The sequence below is a fragment of the Falco naumanni genome, chromosome 5 (genome assembly GCF_017639655.2).
Source record: "Falco naumanni isolate bFalNau1 chromosome 5, bFalNau1.pat, whole genome shotgun sequence".
NCBI classification, from domain to species: domain Eukaryota; kingdom Metazoa; phylum Chordata; class Aves; order Falconiformes; family Falconidae; genus Falco; species Falco naumanni.
Genome location: NC_054058.1, coordinates 36,305,839 through 36,327,651, shown reverse-complemented (window position 1 = coordinate 36,327,651; position 21,813 = coordinate 36,305,839). Strand labels below are relative to the sequence as shown.

Below are 21,813 nucleotides of genomic sequence, written 5' to 3'. Positions count from 1 at the left end.
CGTTACCTCATCCCGGCCGCGGGCCCGCGCAGCCCGAGAGAGGGGACGCGCCGGGGGGGTTGCGCCGCCCGTGGGGCGAAGCGGGGGGGGCACCGAGATGGGCGCCGGCCCCGCGCCTCCGCCACCGCCTCGCCGCGGGGCAGGTGCCGCGGGCCGGGCCTAGCTGCGCCCCCCTGCGAGGGCTCGCGGGGCCGCCGCCGCCCGGCCTCGCCTCAGGCAGCACCGGCGCCGCACCCCGCCTCCGTCAGGGCCGGGTGAGGCGTGAGGCCGCTGCGAGGCGAGCGGTGCCCGGTCGCCGCGGAGCGGGGCGCGGCGCGGGCGGGCGGGGAGGAGGGGGCGCGGGGCGGTGACAGGCGCGGGTGTGGGCAGCGGCTCCGCCCGGCGGTGGCGGCGGCCTTTGGCTCCCCCGTGGGGCTCCGCCGCAGGGCGGGCGCGGCTGCCTCCGGCGGGCTGGGGCGGCGGCCGGGCGGGGAGCGCTGTGCGGTGCAGCCCGACCGGGCCAGCTGCTTCGCCGATTCTCCTGTAACGCTCAACTGAAACTGCTTGAGATCTGTTTCTGTCCCCATACGAAGGGCTGCAGCCCTCAATAAACTTCTAGCTTCTTTTCGTCCACCGTAATTGGTCTCCATCCAGTGCAGATGAGGTAGGCCTGTTCGCTGTTACTATCTTAGCCCTACGTTCACAAACAGCCCAGTTTTGTTTTGTTTTTAAACGAAGCATCGAATTGCTAGAGACAGAATTTGCGTTGTCCAGACTACTCTTTTAGCACACAAATTAGGCTAACAATAGTTACAATTAACATAGGATTTATTTGTGCTGCTAGAGCTGCCCAAGTCCTGCCTGTTCTGTTGCACAGGTGAAGAGAGCAGGCATGAAACCTCGTACTCAGAACTTCCTCTCTGTCAGTAAAGCTCAAAGTACTTTCCTGAGGTCAGTAGTCGTGTTCCCCAAGATAACGGAAACTGAAGGGAAGATACTCCCCAGCAGGTCTTGAAATGGCACCCAGGTTTGCAGGTCCTTGTAGACGTGCTGACTCTGCACAGTCAACCCTTTAAAATTGGTTTGCACACTGTTTGCTGCACAGATGTGGAAAGGAGGAGGTAGTAGAGGCATAGAAAGGGCATTCTCTTGCATATATACAGGCAAGCAATATCTGTACTGTACCCATTATAACCATTTGGGCCAAACAGCACTTTTCTGGTCTGGCTCCATCATAGCCGTCTTGCTGTATGTGTACAGCTTTTACCTGAGGTCCAGTGCTTGCTGGGATGGAATGTCTGTCAGTCCCCGAATAAACTTACTTATAGTAGGGGACTGCAGTAAGAACAAGATGCTGCTGCCATTGGATGTGTTGGAATAATTTTCAATGGGATTCATATTTGAAAGACAAGCAACACTTGTGCCTCAAGTTAGGCACTTACCTCAATGTTTGTGGGGTCATGCTGAGCCTGAAATTTACACACACAAGAGCAAAGGTAGGTTTGAAGAAGAAAAATGCCCTCATTCAGACACCTTTTAACACCTAGTTATCTACATGGAAAGCTTCCATATTACTTAACTGCCCCTTTCCCCAGATGCTGCTCAGTTGTGGTGTGTCTCTTACTGCTAACAATAAAATGAAGCTGAACAGATTCAGGTTTTTGTCCTGTTGCTCCTTATTCAGGACTGTAGTGTGAGGGTCATTGTAAAGAGTATTTTGAAAATGGGAGGTGGGTGCCTGAGAAAACTTTTTTCATATTCAAGAAAGTAGCTCTTCTCAAAGCAGAATTTGCAAGATTTTCTTTTTAATAGAAACATTCATTTTAACCCTAAATCTGTATGGTAATGACCCCAGTAGGTCGTCACTCAGTAGGAATCCAGGATATTGAACAAACATGTAGACTAGGGCATATGCATACCAGAGAAATGTTAACATTCATTTTCACTTTAAATGATTACTGCAATGTAAAATTATAGTCTTCCCACCTCAGCTGATGTCACCACAGGGAGATGGTTGCCAACGGGTAAACGCCATACAGCCAGCAATCGTATGGTCTGGATTTATCTTTCTGTATCTGGCAGGAAAAAGAATATAGCAATGCAGATCTTGAGTTAAGGTGCATTTAAAGGGGTGGTGGTTTCAGAAAAAAAGATAACAAACAGTGCAGAATAGAACATATATCTGCGTGCTTATTTAATTAATGTTTACTGATTTGTGTATGCAGATACATAATACTAACAATGGGAAGTGCATTAAGAGATCTCCGGTGTGCTTTACAAAGTAAAATTACTGATGGTATTCTCTAATGGTCCTGCACTTCATAAGAAGGTCTGAGCTACCCTCTTTACTGTACATAAATAATCTGTTTTCTGCTTGTTTTAGTGCCATCCCTAATTTCTTTCCTCCTAGGAAAAGTGCAGCCCCTCAGACCAGTTTTCCCCCTCTTAAGGCTATATGTTATAGACAGATGTCTATAGTAGCGGCTGCAGATTTGGAAAGCAGCAGCCTCAAAAGAAACACAACGCTGTGATCCAAGTTACCAGGGATGCTTTCAAGGGTGGATCATTTTTCAAATCACCGGGACAAGCAGGGCAAAAAGAGGAGACTGCCAAGCTGAAAAGGCAGGGATACAGACTAGGCAACACACGACAGCTGCACTCTGAATATGGTTAGTCCCAATTAAAATGAGACAAACTCCCTCCTCCAGTTGTCAAAAACTTCCAAAAGGCAAGGTACCAGCAGCCTGGTGACTCTAGTGCAATTGCCTTCCAAAACCAGTGTCTTTCATTTTGGTCATCAGCCTTTTCCTTTACATTCATTCTGTTGGAAGGGTGTGTGTGTTCTGGAGCCACCAACATTTTCCTGTGTGGCATTTATCCCCCAAATGATTCACACACACAAACGTGCAGCCTTTGAACACGGGGGCCTGATTGCGCTGCTGTGGAACTGCTAGTGGAGGGGCAGCTGCTCACAGCCCTGGCTCTGCACAATGGCACTCACCCATCCACAACTGCACCTACACAGGGACCGGGCAGAGGGCCTGGTAGTGGTGGTACGGACAAAACTTGTCCCTCCAAGGCACCAGAAGAGAGGGATCCACACAGCAGTGGTAGGATCCCCCAGAACTAACAGTCAGAAGGAAAATGCATGCAGGAAAGGTTGCTTTGATTTCCAGTCTTCTCGCTACCTCAGCCTTTTGCATTCCGCTTCCCAGCCCTGCAGAGAAGATGAGCGGTGCCTCCTCTGTTACCATGACGCATGCTCAGCACTCACACCCATGACACAGGATCTCTCTGGGGTACTTGGGTCACTCAGGAATGAAACGGGTCTGACAGTAAGCAGAGAGTTGCAATACCTTCAAACACTCTTCAGAGCAACAACTTTACTGTACTGAGAGTAGGGATGGGCCTTCCAAGACTGCCAGGGAAAAAAGGGAGGTGGCCCCTTTCTAAGTGTTTACAAACCTCAGGTTTTTCTGTTGCCTTTCTATGCTTCACCCTCTCAGTGCTGCCTGTTTAAGGTGTGGTTCCAGTGGTGCCCTAAGCAGTGTCGAGCAGGAATTACCTGGTATATGAGACTAGTTCCTGTTCAATGGTTGCAAACCAAGGAGTAAAAATCAAGTGTGTTTTATTACTTTTTAAAGAACTGTAGGGCTGGCTAGCTGGCTGCCCTCCAGTTGCTGATGCTACTAAAACCATTTGAATTGACTAAGGGATTTGTAGCACCCTTTGCTTTTGGATACCCAAACCCACAGACAGTGTTCACAAATTACTGTTGGGGCAAAACTGAATCTACTTACTGTCTTTCCATGTTGCCACAAAACTTCTCAAAGTTCACAACGTAAGCAAACAACCTCCTACCAAGGCTCTGTAGCATCCCCAGCTGGTTCAGTATGCTTGGCATAGGAAAGCTGAATTCAAAGAACAGAGCCACAGGGACAGATTAAGCAATATATCCCATAGATTTTTGGCCAGATTGTGCTTCGTTTCTACAGAAACCCAAACCCCCTGCCTCTGTGCATGTTTTCCAGATGATGGTCGTGTTATACCTCATATAGTACCCCTCGCTTTGCAGTCCATTATTAAAATCTCAGGAGAGAAATGGAGCCTCAAGCCCCCAATAATCTAGCTAAAAAGAACAAAAGAGATTCTGAGAGAAGAGCAGGTTGTAGTATTTAGTGGGATAGTGACTAATTGTTGCTTTTCCTTTCTCATGGCATTTTACCTAAAGCTGGTTGATAACTTGCAGATAAAATAACATACAACCATAGTGGCAGCCTGCAGGTAAGTAGGTGCTTGCAAAAAAACATGGTACTTAATGACTGTGCCCAATCTCCTGCAGAAAGCCTTTGCCCACACATGAAAAAGAGCAGCTGGGGGTATGGCTCTAGGCTCAAGAAATGACACTGTCCTCACTGTGGGCATCTTGGCCCCACACCACACCTGAGAGTCAGCTGCATCTGATACCAAGAAAAGTGATCAGGACAGACAGACCCCAGTGTGTTACAGTGAGGGTGTTGGTCTGATTCCACTCTGCTTCAAGAAAGGGTTTGAAGCTATCCCTCCTATGCATCAACAACAGCCCCATGATCCCCATCCTCATCCTCACCCCCAACTAAGGAGCTCCACCTCAGAAGGAAGGAATCCATCAACCCCACCTCCTCCCTGCCAGCCTTTTGCAGTTCTGGGCGCCAAGCTGCAGATGCTGATCGCATCTGGCTGTGCTGCCACCTCCCGAGAGAAACCAGCATCCCAGCTTCTGCTCAGAGGACAGGACATGTTCCGCAGCCAGGCTCGCAGCCTGTGCAGAGGTCCCCAGGGGAGCCAGGACGCTCCTTGCTGCCCGTGGCCTGGAGAGGCAAGACGTGAGCCTCAGAGTCCCCCCATACCTTTAGGTCAGCTGCAGCCCGGCCGCTTCTTCGATTCACGAGGCTGAAGAGGAGGTGGGAGGTTGAGAATGCCTACAGCAAATGAGGCAACACATGGGCACACGGGAAAAAGCGAGGGCTTGAGAGAGAGAGTCCTGCCTTAACCTGAGCTGGGATCTTGAAATGATGTCAGAGGCTGAGACTGTAATTCAGAGAGAGGGCAAGTCTTTCAGGATAACAGGAAAGCGGTAGCAGGGGAGTGATCATTTTTAACCCAAACATCCCTGCATGAGGTGACAAGAGGCTATGGGATAGTCCAGGTGCAGGAGACAGCACCACTAACCACACAAGAGATACCATCTGAGTACCAGGTCACAATCTGGATCTCCTTGCTTGCTTAGACAAGAGTTTTCAAAGTGCCTTTTATCCTTTCTTAAATGCAAAAAACCAGAATGTTATGATAGCTCAATACAAGTAGTTATATCAATCTACTACTGCATGTAAGCAACGCTGGAAGATCTGCTAGGCTAATTAACAGTGGCCAGGAAAAAACACAGGAGTAACCGAAGTAGTAACACAAGCTTGCCTGCGTATAGATCAATGAACTCCTACTGATTTGGGAAATCCATGAACCTTCGCAGACTGAAGAAACCTTCAGTCACGAGGACAGGCAGTTCCAGACTGCTGCGTGGGAGACACTAAAATACTGTTTACAGATATTCTTATCTACAACTTCTCCCTGATGAGAGAGTCACAGAGAGGGAATAAGAATTAAAATCAGAAAAAAACATTATCAGCACAGGGAGGTCTGGAAGCTACCTCCACTGAGTCAAAGGTTTTGATGCTGTTTGAAAGGAGGTGAGAATCATCAAGCTACAGCTTTGCATTTGTCTTTCCCCAATAATTCTTTGTCCTTTTGCAAAAAAAAATAGTATAAAAAAATTCCTCCAAAGATCTCTTCTAACTGAATCAGGTTCCTAACTACATGCCCTGCTCAGCAGGACACAATTCATTAGCCTTTGCCATCCTTTTTTATCACAATAGGAGAGATGCTGCTATCAGTAAAAGCATTTTGTTGAAGGCCCTGGCAGTCATAGCAAAGGCACCATCTGGCAACTGAAAACTGTAAAAATCCAAATCCAAGTGCTTTTTTTTTTGGGGGGGGGGAGGGGAGTGGGGAGAATGGTGGTGGTGGGAGGGAAGGTGGAGTTCAGATGTGATCTCAGGGGAAAAAATAACTAATTTTGTACCACTTCTTGGAAAGAAACAAAGCAATGAGAAATACAAATCAGGTGGCCCACAGACAGGGCAATTACTGGTGCAAAAAGTATATGGATATTACAAAAGAAGCCAAGAGTAAGGGAGCCAGCAGTTCCCTGCCTCCCATACCAGCATAAGCAGGAACAAAAAATTGTTTAGCATTACTGTGGACTCCATTGAAAAGTTCATTATGGCATCTAGGTCAGCAGATCACACAAGAAATGGTCTGCTTGCCAGTTCTACAGTGAACAATAAAATAAATTATTAAACTGTCATACTTCTTTGCAGGTTCATATAACTTGAACTCATCTTGCTGTGTCAAACTTCCTTTCCTTTAATTTCAAAGCTCAGCACAACTGGATCTCTAGAACCCAAATGGAAAGAAGGGCCATTTGGAGCAGCAAGCTTTTGTTGATGAGAAACCATGAGCTCCCCAATCCTGACAGCTTCCAGAAATGCAGAAAATAGAAGTGAGCAGAGAAACAAGTGTAAGGTGCAGGGCCTAGTGCTTTGGTAATTTTTGCTTTTGGTAATTTACCACTGCAAAATAATGCAGTTCCTCCTCCCTCCTCCAGTCACTGTGTTGTTTTTTTTCTTTTTCCCTCTGCTCACCACATTAATAAATTGTATTTCTCAATGCAATTTAAGAATTCACTGGTTCCTATCTGTGCTAGGAAAAAGAGGAAACAGCCATATCCTGCACTAGGAATACTCCCCCACCTTCTTGCACTATCAACAAGACTTAAACCCCCCCCCAAAACCCCCAAGATGCAATAGCTTCAGGGAGGCTGTTTTAGCAAGACATATAGAAAGTTCTATATTGGTTGAAAGTTTACTACAAATACCAAGGGGTTAATTCCTTTGCCTCAATCTATAGAAATACTCATGAGTCTATCATGGAAGATCCTTATGTTCAAGTTCACTCACATCCTGTAACCTTCTTTTGCAAGTCTGTAATCATTCAAGACAACCAGTGGCACAGGTCTGAATGGGACTATTATAATCTATTTTGAGGAACCAGGAAAGCTGGAAAAAGAGAGAGGCCAGACATCTGGCAATATCACACACATCCAAACCATCAGCAGTTACCAAACTGTTTTCATTCCCTGGAGGAGAAAAACCAAAGCCCCGTTCTCTTACCTTCCTTCGTTCATACAAGGGGTGACCAAGTACCTACCTTTGCATTTAGATATATTGGACTGGCAAAGACAGCTTCTGCAAATGCCCATCAAACAGCAGCCTTTGGTTAGAAAGGGGCCTGAAGCTGAGGAACAGCCCTTGAAACTCTTCTCTCATACAGCAAAACTGTCAACTAATTAAAACATTTTGGAGAGTATAAGGGAAATTGTTCACTTTCTTCAGTTCTAGGACAGGGGAAAATGGAGCGGATGGCAATTTATCTAGGTAAGAGTGAGTGAGCTTCTGGGGGATGCTGAGGGACCAATAGCCCCCAGAAGCTCATGAGTGCAACTTGCATTCCCGTGTTATCTGATTAATAATTAAGGTAGTTGGCTTATGCTAAACCAGTTTCCTCTCAATTTACCTCACTATTTCCTTCTATTTACTCCTTTCACTCCTGCTTTCTCTCACAGTGTATTTTTTTGTATGATTCTATGTATGTTTGTATTTCACTGTATTTTTAAACTCAATCGTTAAAACGCAGGTTGCATGTTTCTTGGCGTGTAGAAATTGCCAGTAATCTTTCCCTTCTACAAACACCCATTTCATTACATCTTATTTGCATTACAAGTCAATATGGAGTGCAGCTCATTTTGCATGTCCCATTTCTTTGCTGCGAGAGCAAATCTCCGTGATTCCCCTGTAGAGTTACGAGTGGTGGAGATAAAGGGGCTCCCCTGGAGTCCTGCAAAGGTCCTTGGTGAGGTTTCAGGAGAGAGGAATAATCTACTCTGTCAAAGCACCAGAGCTGCTGTGAGGGCAAGCTACACGTTGGGAACCTTAGGCGACCCAGTCCTGAGCAAACACGAAATGGAAGGGATTTCCTTTAAACTCACTCTGGATCTTTTTTAGCCTGTGGGATATGGAGGAGGCCTTCTCCTGCCAGAGTCTGGTGAGTCGGGGTATTCCTGATGCCACCCATCTCATTCACTGCAGTTACAGCTGCCAAGAGAGAAGAATAAAAAACGCCCATCATTTGCCAGCCCACAGGTTTACAAATGCAGCTTTAAGCTGAACCTTGGGGTTTGTTTGGAAGCTGTTTACCACGGTTTATAGTCACTCCTCCTTTCCTGACAGGGGTGAGCAGATTTCACTCCATTAACTGCATCTCCCTCTGGTTCTCTGTTAAAAAAAAAAAGTTCTCAAAGAACTTGGAGGGCACATTTGGGACTCACGTACAACGCAACAGTGGTTTGTTTGCACCGGCTTAATTTAAATTGGATTTCACATCAATTTGTTGAACAGCTGAGGAACCCCATGTGGACACACTCACTTGCCTTAAGAGTCGGCTTAAAATCAGTTTCTAATCAATTTAAGCTCCACTGATCAGATTTAAATATATATTTAAAAGGTCAACACAACTTTTTGCATTGATTTAATGAAATAATATTGAAAGCAACACTTGAGTAAACTGGGGCAAGTCTGTGTAAAAGCTGTCTGAATTAGTGTAATGTGGATTGTCAAAATATGGAGAAACATTTCTCCCCCTTGAAGCTTGCAAATTCAATCTCTTGATTGAATGTTAGCATGACAGAGGCTGATGGATCTTTCCTCTGATGGAGCCACATATTGATTTTATCATTAGATATACAAAACAAATGCCTAATCCAGTAATAGGCACATTTTATGCCTTCCCTTGATGGTGTTGATCTTAGTCCTGCGTATCGATATATTAGCTCAAAATCATATATGTTCCCTCTTCAATATGAAAGTTCAAAATTCAAGCCTGGGAATGTTTTTGAAATTTTGAACTTTAAAAGATTATAATCTGGAAAGATAGGACCTTCTTAAAAATTCAGATAAATAACAGCATGAAAGGACCACTTATGTCAGGAGCCCATTTCACTGTTAACAGGTGCAGATATTCACCGTAAATTAAGTCTAATTTGTGCTGAGTGGTTGAATTGCTGAGGAATCACTTTATTGGTATGTGAAATATTTACTATGTATAGCTGGACAGCTTCCCAGGAATTCTGATGAAACACATTAATGCACGAGAAAGAACGTCCTTTCTTCATAAGACTTTTGAAAATGTAAGCTTTGCTCCTCTCAGTATCTTACACAGAGTTTTTTAAAATCATCTGAATTGTCCATATAAATTTATCTAAAGTAATTATTAAGAAAGACCTTTTTAGGTAGAAAATTCTCTCTATTAAGGAAAGCTGAATCCATAATAAAATACACTTTTATTTAAATTCCATTTTTCTTCTATTTGGAAATTGCCTTTTTCTTATAGAAGGGTGAGAAACCACATGTTGCTGTAAATAATTTCAGATGCCCAAAAGAGAAGAGTGATATTGGGATCACTTCAAAAAGCACATGAACTTAGAAGCCAATAACTAACATTTGGCTGGGAATTATTTGCATGTGTCCTTCAAGTAAGGAACACCATTTGCTAAGAACAATTTATTTAGACAAGTCAGCTATGGATTTCTGTACTTGTGGAACAACCAAAATATGGTACCAGGTAGGAGAGACTTCCAGTTATTATCTAAAAGTTCTGGGTTCCCACCTGTAATATGAGATCTGGGTTTGCTGTGTAGAGTAATTGATCTGCATGGCAGATACAGGCAAGTTTAGCTCTTAGACAATGTTACGGTGTGCAAGAAAAAAGGACATCAATAGCAGGCTTACACAGACAAGAAAAGTTTCAAACAAGTGTAGGCCATGTTCCTTGTGGCCAAGAAGCCACATAAAAAACCCAACCTAAATTAAACAGCAATAAAAGCCAATATGAACTGTGTTATATTAAAAAGCTAATACTGAGAGCCATGAAAGCTCAAGAGTTTACATGAGCAGCCTATAAAATGCTAATGTAACTAACACCAGGGAACTCTGTAGAAACCATCTCTCTGCAAATCCAAAACTTTATTAAAAAAAAAAAAACCCAACCCCCAAAAAAACCCCCGCCACAAACTATTTCCAGGACCAGGAATAACAGATGTATACAAATTTGCAACGTTAAAATTTGTTCTCTGTTCCTGATTCACAAGCATATGTCACCAAAGTATACATATAATTTTCAAGCATATGTTTCATTGAGATGAAAGAGCCTCCTCAGTCCCACCTGGTATAAGCTGCCTCTGAGTTTAAGCTCAGAGAACCTGAACACAAATAGTACAATTGCTTTTCCATCCTCTAAACATTATGGCTATGCAGCGGACTGCTCGTGGTCATCTGAAGAATCCTTTAGACTGGCCATGAACAACAGTATTTATACTATTTTTGCACAGATGCTTGTAACAGTGTTTTGAATATTCATAGTTTATTCAAATTACATGGAAAAGACTAGGTGCAAGGTGCACAAGGCAATATGTGTATGTGTGCGCTGGCTTTGCCTTTGGAGTGAGGACATCTCATTCTCTGAACAGTCAGGGAAAGAGCATGAAAAGGAAGCAAAACATTTTTTATTTATTTGCTGTGACGCACAGAAAACTGCTAGAAAGCAGTCAAGGGTAAAATCTTTCAAGTCTTTTTTCCCAGGAAGATAGAAACTGTCCAAATAATAAGTGGATGAAGCATTTCTCCGTGAACGCTGCATACATTGGGCTGAAATCGTTGCGCTAATTTATTTTGACTCTAAAACTGCAGAATAAGTGAAGAAAAAGTCTTTTTACTATAACATTGGGTATTCCAATTGAAAGGGGAATTGTGGCTTCTGCCTTTAGTGCTAGCAAATACATACAGACATGCAAAACGGAACTTACTTTTCCAGAGAATGGAAGTTTCTGTCTGGCCCCATATGCAAAAGCTCGTCGATCGCTTGTGGTCTCGCTATGTCCGACTAATACGGCAGCAGTCGCATGGGGAATGGTCCTTTGAGTAAAGGTGTGGCCAGATCAGTTGGGAGGAATTTTTTCCATCACTTGAATGCATCGTTAATGCTTAACATTTCAAATGCTCATTAGAGTATGACAGAGAACATCAGGCACTTCCATCAAGACTGGAATTCATAGGAGCAAAAGCCTTGTCCTAACAACTAAAACATTGCTGGGATTGACACTGGAAGCACTTGCTCCTGTTTCCACAGGCTCAGCGATACTGCAGCTGGCCTTTTGATGAAGATCAGCTGAGGGTATGATAGGCAATAGCAGACTGTACAGAAACCATACTTCCACTCAGAGACTGGAAGATACCAGTTCAAGACCAGTCTAACTTCAACTATTTGCTTAGATTTTACACCTGGGAGCAGTGAAAAGGATACTTCAAAACTTCTAAATATTTAACAGTTACAAAATTAATTAAAATTCATATTATTAATCTTTCTAAATTAGCTTACCTTCTCCTTAAAATTTTATTATTTTTATAGAAGTGTTTCTTGAATAAAAAAGCTAGAAATAAAGAATCATCTTCCACCTTGCCCAGATATTTATACTAAAAATAATGGTTTTAATCTTTGAATTTATGTAACAATTTCAAAGTTGGGGGAAGAGGATATGAAATCTGCAACAAGCACAAATTTCAAGAATGCTTCTAGTTGCCATGTGACACAAATAATGCTCTTTCGAAAAAATAATACATGTAATAAAGGAGATAATGCAAACTGTTGTTCCTTGACACTGGTGACCTCTAAAAACTTCCTGAAACAAATTATTATAATCAGTCCAGCCACCTCCAGATGAAATAATTTGTGCACAAGCAGGTTACGAGAGACTGAATGGAAGAGCCTGAAAAGCAAAATTCAAAATGGAGTGAAGCACACTGAGAGGAAAATAATGCTGTGACTGACTTGATAGAAGAAATAATGAATTCCACATAAGTGATGGGCAGTCTGTATTGCCATGTGCTCAGTCTGCAACTGCTGCATGAGGTAGTAGTCACTTCTCTTGGATTAATTACTGAAGAGAGAAACGTAGGTGTGTATCTGCTTCCCCCTGTTTGAATTGAAAAAGAAGCATGCAGAAAGCAGCAGTGGGTGTACACAGGCTCACACCCCTTCTTCTGCAGTCATGGAATAAAGCTCTCATGGAGATGTCCTCCTGGTCAGTGCTTGGGGTTGGGACAGGCTGCCTGGGTCAGTCTCCTCCAGACCTTCTCCAAACTTTTTTCAGAGCAAATCCAGGTTATGGACCCTGTAAAAGGTCACCCCTCCTTTTACCTACCCTCAGCGACATGCCTACCTTCCATCATGCAATCTGCAGCAAGCTTTCAAATGGAAATTTCTTGTTCCGAAAACATCAGGTGACAGGATGAAAACATCTGACACAGTATGTTACCTCTAATATACATTATATTTGGGTCAATACAAGTTTACCAAGTAGGATGGAAAAAAGTTGGAGTTACCTGAAATTTGTATCATGCCTGTTAGATTTCAAATGTGAAGCAAGAACAACAGACACTGAGGATTTCAAGGGAAGACATTTGCTGTTGAGGAGGTCAAAGTGATCAAACGTAACAGAACACAGAGTTTCAAGGATGGGTCTTTTCTGAAACACCAGATCCCGAGTCCAGAAGGTAACCTCACAGGAAACATGGTGTCACAGGATTACTCAGTTCTCTCCTTTGCACTTACTCTTCAGGATTTGGAATTTTACTTTCACTTTGCATTGGCATAAGTAGTCGGAGATCTGCAAAGGCAGGTGATTCCGGGAACAAATGGAAGACTTAGATAATGTCTGAACTATGCTCCTGTCCTGAACAATTTACATGAATATTTTACACAAACAAACATGATGGCAAAAAGAGGGGCAGGCCTCAGTGCAGTATGGTTCCAGATCCAGGAGTCATTTTGCAAACCCTTTTGCAACTTTACGTTTAATTTTTCAAATGCACAAATGTTAAGTACTAGGGAACAAAAAATAAAAAGCAGATGGCACTATTTACTGGAAGACTTGATTTTCTTCTGTGTGTGTACATGCCCAAAATCTTTTCTACCAGAGTCATGCGACACTTTTGTCTCTTCATTGCTTATTTTCTTTCTTTCCTCTCCGGTTCCTTATCCTTCTGCATTTGCTTTCCTTGCTAAACTGTGAACAACCCTGTTGTGCAGCTCTAGGGACTCTGAGAAAGGCGACTAAGGGAGGACATGAAGTTCAGAGTCGTAGGCGTTTTTATAGAAGTACAGTCACAGTTCCATGGTCAAGGCTAAAGTGAACCCAAAGGAGGTATCCAAGCTCTTCATTAAACACACAAAGTTGCTCCTTATCCTCCCTATAATGCCTGTTGGGGGGATAGGGGGCAGGCAAAAAAAGGTGCATAGATTTTTAATGATGGGGTAGTTTAACAGCTGGAGCAAATGACTGAAAGAAACAATTCTCCAACCCATCCTTCTCCCTCCCCCAGCCTTCAGATCAAGGCTGATGCCTTTACTGAGGGATCTGTTGCTGTCACACACGAGCTAGCAGGCTCAACACTAAATTGAGGGGGTAAAATCCAATGGCTGTAATAGGAAGGCACTTAAACTACTTGATCAAAGGGTGCCTCCTACCCTTTCATTCAGTGACTCGATTAACCACAGATGGGCAACTTTCTAGACAATTTTCAACTCAGTCCTCTGTTAGCTTGCAACTCTTTAAAAAATTGAGTCCTTAAGAAACGTAGCATTTGGTACATTTCTTGTTTTAAATGAGCTTAGAGAAACAGCTTATCAGTCTTCTAATTTATTATTAACATTCACTAAAACTTCAGAGACAGTTGCACACTGGAGGAAAATAGCTCTCATACCTAATTGCTGAGATTAATTTGCAGTTATCAGTATATTAGGAATTTAGGTTTGCACTACAATCCTCCTTTTCTTTAATTGCTACACTTGTTGCATTTTATTTCTCTAAGAACCTAAGTTAGAATGATACACTTTGGTTCAAAACTTACAGTTTACAGTTTTGAATTTCAAGAGTAATAATCACATCTTTCAGACAGCATTCTCACCTTTTTCAGAAAGGCACTCCGGTGAGAATCACAGAATGCTGATTCCTCAAAAGCCTCATACTGCAGGGAAATTACATTATAAAACTGGAAAAAAAACTGAAGAGGGAGGCATTGTTAAGGCTACATGGCAGTGATTTACAGTAAAATATAGTACAGAGATAAGGCAATTATTCACACGGAATAATTCCAAGAATTATAAACCCTGGAAATTCTAAGGTAAAATCAAGTTTAACAAGAAATCCAAATAAAGCATAAAGAAATGAAGAGCCAAATATCTAAACAATCTTAATTATGCTTGGAGAAAAATCTCTTCTAAATCTCTAACTAGCGAGAAGTCACAACATTTGTTTGCACAATAGGTGTGTGCTTGTACATAATACACTAATACACACACGCTTTTGAAGATTAACCACCTTTCCGTTTTATAGCGTGGAACTGAAAGTTTGTAAGAAACCTCTCTGTTATGCAGGGAAGTGCAAAAAATACAGCATGCCTTTAAAAATCTCTTAATCATATCCAAGTCCACAAATGTAGAACTATCTCAGTATGAACTGTATGTTTTTGCCTGGTTACAGTCACCACAGTAACACCCACATAGCTGTTAAAAACCTCATCTCCTGGAAATGAGAACAGGGTAAAGCATAAATTAGAAAGCAATATACATACCAGATATCTGCAATGCATCACAGTAACCTCAGTGGTACCTTATGGAATCTGACAAGTAACAGGTCAGTGCAACAAGCACACCAGGGGTTATGGCTCTTACGGCTGCAGACTGGTACCTCCACAAGTCTGGAGGGGGAACAGTTAGGACAGTCAGAGATTTAATGCCTCGGTGACAGGGGCAGCTGCAGGGGGATGCAAATTCCTGAGCAGTCAGTAGGGCCGTGTCTCTCTGTCCCTCTGAGAATGAGCTCCGCTGGGCTGAAGGAACACATGCACAGCGTGCGAGCAGGCAGCCAGACCCGGCTCCACAGCGGTTTCCATCCCGTGATGGGAACTCTCCTAATCCCTGATGCCGTATCAAACCTTGTCTAGCCAAGAAGCAACATTTTAAAATGTGAATCAAAGTGGGATCCTGATGGCACATGAGGACAATGGCACAGAAATGCCAACACAAATGATGAACTTCACAGAGGTCACTCAATAGAAATGGTCAGTCCACCAAGAGGAGTACGAAAGGGTGTTCATAGGCACTACCAGAAACACCAGGTTTTGTAGCCTGGAATGAGACCTGCACTGAGAAAGCTTAAACCCCATCTCCTCCTGTACCATTAACAGCTACCCTTTCTCTGAATTACTACAATGTTCACTACGCATACACCCTGAGATGTTAAACTGTTAATTACAGAGGTATTGGTTGTAGCTCCCATAGGCAAAACTGATGTATGTTGCACTCTGTGCGCACGTTAGACTGGAAAAGCAAAGTATATTATCCCTAAACTTAAAGCACTACCTTCCTGAGTAAAAGATTCACATGTAAGAGATTACCTGATACCTGCTGTTTCCCTGTACAAGAGCCAGACTGCTTAACCTCAGCTCGGATCGGTGGCCAATCCTATTTTACATTAATGTCCCAGAAGTGCACACAGAGGCAGAAGCCTCATTCTGCCTGGGAATAAAAAGAAGCTGAGCCTCTCTCCCTCCCACACAATATTGTTTACTGTTCTGATTTATTGACAAAAAAATGCAGTGAGCCTATTTCCCGGGAAAGATTTGCATCTCACCCAGTTTTTGCTGGACTGCCAACTTCTCCTAGTTGACAACTGAACCACTGGCTGAATGCTCCCAACCTCTGCTGCCATGATATTCCTGCCCAAGTAATGAAAAAAAGAGATTTCTTTAAAAAGATACAGGCTCTTTATGGTCTTGAGGGGAGAAAATCAACACAGAGCTTCAACCACTGCCAGTTCTGGCCCACCACAGCATGTCTGAGACTGACATTTGCCAGAAGCTCCAAAGCCAGGACTGCACACAATTCCTGCAGTTTCCCTAGCATCCAAGGGGAAGGAACATATTGAACCCTACAGTAGCCATTCTCACTCCCAGGTCTACTTTCTTCCTAAATTTTTCTTTGCTCAAAATCTGGTCATCAGGCTTACCCAGACAGGAATTAAATTTTTTTCTGTGCCATTGTTAATAGATAACTGTCCCAGTACTTAAAAAGGCACATGCAGTATGAGTCAGAAAGAGAAGGTAACACACAAACAAGGAGAACCTGGAAATTCTTCCTAGTTCCTTTCTGCCCATCTTCTGAAGAGTCTGGGTTTGGTTAGCCAAATGTTGGGTGCTGCTTTAGAGAAACAACGGGGCAGGCCGAGGCATAACTTGTCCCAGGAAGACGGGGGCTCGTTGCTCTGCTTCCTGCTGCAAAGGCAGCTCAGAGCTGGCAGCCAGTGAAGCCAGCAAGGCAAACGGAGGAGCAGAAAGGAGCCGACGGGAAAAACTGAGCGTCATTGAGCCCACCGTGCCTCACTGTCCACTTTGATGATGAATTCTGCTTTAAAATGTAACTTATTGTTATACCTCTGAAATAGAATCAATTTCGTAAGTCAGACCCGCTCCTCAAACCAGCGTTGTGATAGTGTGCAAATAGTGATTTTTAATCAAGCAGGGGCTGAGCATGCATGTAGGGAGCACATTTAACAGAGATACTGTAATGATCTCAGAAAATGATGTACTTAAACGCAGCTTAGATCTGCGTGATAATGAAAAGATGTGTATATAGGCTTCTGGACAACTCAGTTTAAAAAAAAAAACACGTCAATTTATTGCAGTGCAGAGTTTTGTTACCTAATTACACAAAGTATTAAGAATCTCATCGTAAAGAAAGCATTTTTGTCATTTATCTCATATGGATTTTTCCTAAGTTTAACCCTAACTCTTTCAGCTTTATGGTAATTCTCCTGGGAGTAATTACTAATTTTCTATAGCAATAATTTGGGTAGCATAAGAGCATGTAACCTCAGCCTTGCTCCCTCCATCATAATGAAGATTTTGCCTAGAAATGTACTTTTTCCCCTTCACATTATTTAAAATACGACACATGATCAATAACAAGAAACTGCAGAAAACTTTCTCATATGATAATTCTATTGATTTTTAAAAGAAATAATTAAACTAACTGTTAAGATCAAGTTCATCAATACAATCTGACTCCTTTGTTCCTCCCTTCCTGAGCAGGAGAAATCAATCAGGGCCTCCTGGTTAGCATAACCAGTTTCCTGGAGTTATTGCACCACTCTGACCACATACTGAATAGCCATCTTATACCCACTTGTTCTCACATCTACCTGCATACATCCTCACAGCTCCAAATCTTCTCTACTGCATTGTACATTCCCAAAAACCTCCATCTCCATGCTCTTACATGCTCCCTCAGTTTGCTCCTTCCTACACCATCATGTTCCTTTGTAAAATAATGAATGCAATTTTAGGAAAGACATATTGTATTTTTCACAGATAACAGAGACAGAATGCCAAATTGCGTTAAACGCCGAATTTCTTTCTACTTTGACAACAGAAGCATATCTGCAAATTAGCACCTCTGCTCAGGCTGTACTTTAACAACAGGACTTTACCACCACCAAGTTCTCTGCAAGGCAAAGCAGGCCACTGGTAGAGGGTGAAATGGGAAAGCCAAGAAAAGCCTCATGGGCTTCCTCTGAAATCAAAGCACCTTCTCAACAGGGATGGCTGGCTCGCATTCTCTCTTGTACTCTGATGCCTTTAAGACCTGTGCCATAGTTGCAATAAAATCTCTCCCGAAGTGAATTTGCATATACCTCAATTTCTCTTTTGCTTCCAGTGATCCCACCAACACCCTCACCAAGAAGCTGGCAACTCGTGCTGCCACTGAGAGTGGCTCCTGCACCCAAGTGGCTGAAGCGCGGAATCTCTTCTGTGGCAGAGATAGACGGTAAATCTGACAGTATGGGATGGGCAACTGGGGAGGTACGCCACGGGTATGGGCAGCTGGAGAAGGGGTTCTTTAGTTTTCTTGATGAAAGTCACATAAAATGTTCATGGATTTGGTTGTATTCAAGGGATGCTGCAGCATGTGTGTAGGTCCCAGATGATACTCTGATTATCCACCTCTGCAAGAAGTGAGAAAAAGCCTTCAAAAAGTCAGGTTGATAAGACTCAAATTTAATACATTCTGCAAAACACACTCTTCTTTACATGGAACAACAGATTCAAAACATTAGCAGCAGTTTATACTGAAGAAATGACTGAACGCTGTGGAAGAATTACAGAATGTGGAGCAACGCACAGCCTGAATCAGACACACTTAGCATGGTGTGGCACAGCAGCCCTAGCAGATCCATTAGCCCCCACTCAGCAAGAGTCACAAACACTTCTTTACTGACAGAAACATTCATCTGCAACATTCCTAAGACCTATTCGTGTTTGCAAGTTGCAGGATTTTCCTGAGAGGAAAAGGAATTAGTGTGTGCCTACATTTGAGAATGTTCTTTCAAGTCCAGGATAGGTTACAGATAATTTACAAATCTCCCTGAAAAATAATGCTCTTTCTGGAGGTGTTTATATCTATTGAAGAGCCATGCAACTCGATGGCCCAATAAATGACTTTCAACAAATTGTTTTATTTTAAAAATAATTTTTATATGTGTTTCAAAGGGTTATTTACACTAAGTACAATTATTAACTCTGTTAGGTACACAGGCAGATGTGCGGATCAGTGCGCACATGTAGCTCTCAGGTTAATGTTATTCTAAGCTGCTTATGTAGTTCCAAAATCCAAGATTTGTCCCAGTTGATATGGCTCTAACAGGTGTAATCAGAATAACAAATGTGTTACAGATCAGAACATCAAAAGTATTCATCAATTCTGTGTCCACACTCAACAAACCTTCCTTCTAACAATTTGCACTGTAATGTATGAGCATCTAACAAACGCTTCCATCAAAGATTAGCAAATTCTCTCAACTAGGTGAAACTCAATACCTTAACTCTATAACAGCATTTGCTTTTCATCATGTTTAACAAATAAAACCATGGCATGCCTTGGCTGCCTTAGAAGTGCCAAATTCAAACCCCAGTGCAGGCACCCAGCTCCCATAAAAAGCAGTGAGAGATGCAAGACACTGTCCATTTGGCCTTCACTAAGTGAAATGAAACACAGAAAGAAAAAAAAAAAAAAGAGAAAAAAAAGTAGATTTTACTAGAGGTTACACAGCAACACAGCCAGAGGTTAAAACTCAAGGAACCCTGACAACCTTCCCCCCACGCTTCTGAATACATTCACTGTGGGGAAACAGGACAAACCAGGGAAGAGGCAGTGATGTTGATTAGAAAGCGAAATGGATTAGGAAACAGTGACATTATAGTAGGTCAAAAATAGACAATATGGAAAGGGAAGGGAAACTGAGAATAACAGACAAAAACTACTGAAAACTAGGGTTAGAAAGGAAGTAAGATGATGAGATGTAACAGCAAGCATAAATAACAGGAGATGCACTGAGAAGAGGCATTTTTCAGACACATTAAATAGCTGACTGTCAAAATATTTTCAGTAAATACACAGATGCCATGTTTGCCTCTAGTAGGTGTATTTACTACTGCATACAATGGCCTGGGCGGTAGGCTGATGTTGAGGGAAGATGTTCTCTTTACTCCTCACCCATTCTAGACCCTCATTACATTTGCAGCTGCCTCAAAAATATTATCACAGAGCATTAGTTACTGACTGCACTTGGCAAAACCCAAAAGGCAGCTGTGATCATGCCCAGAGAGTTTTGAAAAGGAGAATTAATTTAAATTCTTTATAAAAGTCGTACAAAGACTTGAGATCTGCTATAGAGCAGACTCTTCAAAAATACACACAGCATAAATCAGAAAGGTGCTGTGACTGTCCCAGAACTGGACACCTCACATCTAGGTGAGAACCAGCACCTCACCAGGGGAGCCCAGCACAGCCAACACAGCCCTGCTTCCTACATAGAGGTCAGCTCAGAACAGGAGACCGACAGAGACATTTGGGACAAAAATAAGGGAATGTGAAAGACAGCGAGAATGGGTATGTCCAGCCTCCTGAGCACCATTTGTCCTTTCTGAAATTAGCAAACACTCCAATAAGCTGAAAGACCAGATGAGATGTTTTTCCCTACTGCTGGCCTATTTTGCATATATCTGAGCAAGGCCCAAACACACCCTTATCTTTAAAATACTGAAAGCATTCTCCACAGGCTTCAGAAAAAGCTCCTAACTAAACCCATCTTCCTGGCTACCAAAATCCCTTCTTCCAGCACTCTATAAAAATCAAAGCTGTCTGACACACTTTATCCCCCCAAAACAGCATTTATCAAAGCTTCATTTTTAAAGTCTGACTGTTGTGAAACTACTGCTAAAGCGGAAAAATCGGGGCCCTGGTCTCAGCAGTTGCACCTGTGCATCTGGAGAGGGACCAAGCAGAAGACCTGCTGGTGGCACTGAGAAAATTCATCCCTCCAAGGGCACCAGAACAGATGGATCCACACAGCAGAAGGAAGAATCCACCCTCATGTCCTACAACAGCTCAACATCAGCACTACTCAAATCAGAAGGAAAATGCACACAGAAAAGGTTGCACACACACAGTTTCACCAGAAAAGGTTCTTTTTTCACATCTCGGTACCCGAGCCTTTTGCATTCCACTTCCCAGCCCCAGTCTTGGAAAATAACCATCAACTGTCCATACCCTCCGTCACTTGACAACTACAGCCCACTACAGGGATCTGCATCCCTGAAGGGCTGTGGCTCCCAAGGAGGATGAAAAAGGCAGAGAAGGGGCATCATGAACTGCGGCCACAGATCTGCTCAATGTGGTAGATCTCCTTGGGACAGTCAGCAGACAAGATGAGAGGCACATCCTCTGTTATCACAACATCATCCTCAATGCGCACACCAATGCCACGAAACCTCTCCGGGGCACTCATATCATCCTCAGGGATATAAATGCCTGAAAGAAGAAAGGGAATTAAAACACACAACACTCTCTAGAACACCACCATTCCCTTACTGCACCACCACGAAAGCAGGGCTGGATTTTTAGCAACATAACTTGAGTTTGATCCTGAAAACTTTTAGTAAGAAAAGCTACTCTCTTTCCCCTCACTCATGGCAGATGGTGGGCAAAGAAAGAAAAGCAGCCCTTAGTGCCTACAGACACTATCATGTTAATAAAAACTTCCACAATTACAGCTGGCCTTTCTGCACTTCTTGCTCTCAAGGCTATGTTCACAATGATGATTTTAACAATGTTCTGAATAGAGAGAAGAGCCAAGCATTAAATACCAGTTTCCAGCTGACGGCTCCAAATCCAGCGACAAGCAGAAAGATTCATCATGGAACATCTAATTTACAAAACTAAGTTGTGAATGCCTGTAATTGCAGATTGCAATGCTTGAGACTTACACTACCAGTGACTGGTAGTAGCTTAGTCACAGTACCAAAGAACATAGCACAAGTGAATTGACCCTGCTTCTCTCTGCACTGCCACTGACATGCGCTGCTGTGGGTCAAACACTAACAGTCCCAGGTCTACACTACTCCACTTCCTGCTGCACAGACATCTCAGAATTTGCTTCCACAATTTGTTACCTTGGCCGTGTTTGGGAGGGAAATAGGGTTTTCTAATACTGTAATGACTTTGGAAGGG

The 21,813-nt window shown here is 43.0% G+C and overlaps 1 protein-coding gene across 8 annotated transcripts in view; it reads right to left on the bottom strand.

The window, feature by feature from the left end:
• Window positions 1–1,737: 1,737 nt before the first annotated feature.
• Window positions 1,738–21,813, bottom strand: part of XPNPEP3 (X-prolyl aminopeptidase 3) — a 35,219-nt gene continuing 15,143 nt past the window's right edge. For 3 of the 8 annotated variants that reach the window (XM_040595360.1, XM_040595362.1, XM_040595361.1), the window contains exon 10: window positions 18,282–21,114. In XM_040595360.1, coding sequence (XP_040451294.1) covers window positions 20,948–21,114 — 167 coding nt within the window. In that variant the 3' untranslated portion in view covers window positions 18,282–20,947. Of the gene's footprint in view, window positions 2,055–6,017; window positions 7,420–8,122; window positions 8,229–8,330; window positions 8,409–10,993; window positions 12,854–14,153; window positions 14,250–14,819; window positions 14,946–16,901; window positions 18,251–18,281; window positions 21,115–21,813 lie in introns of those variants that run through there. The other 5 variants (XR_005828028.1, XR_005828030.1, XR_005828029.1 and 2 more) reach the window with 5 other exon arrangements.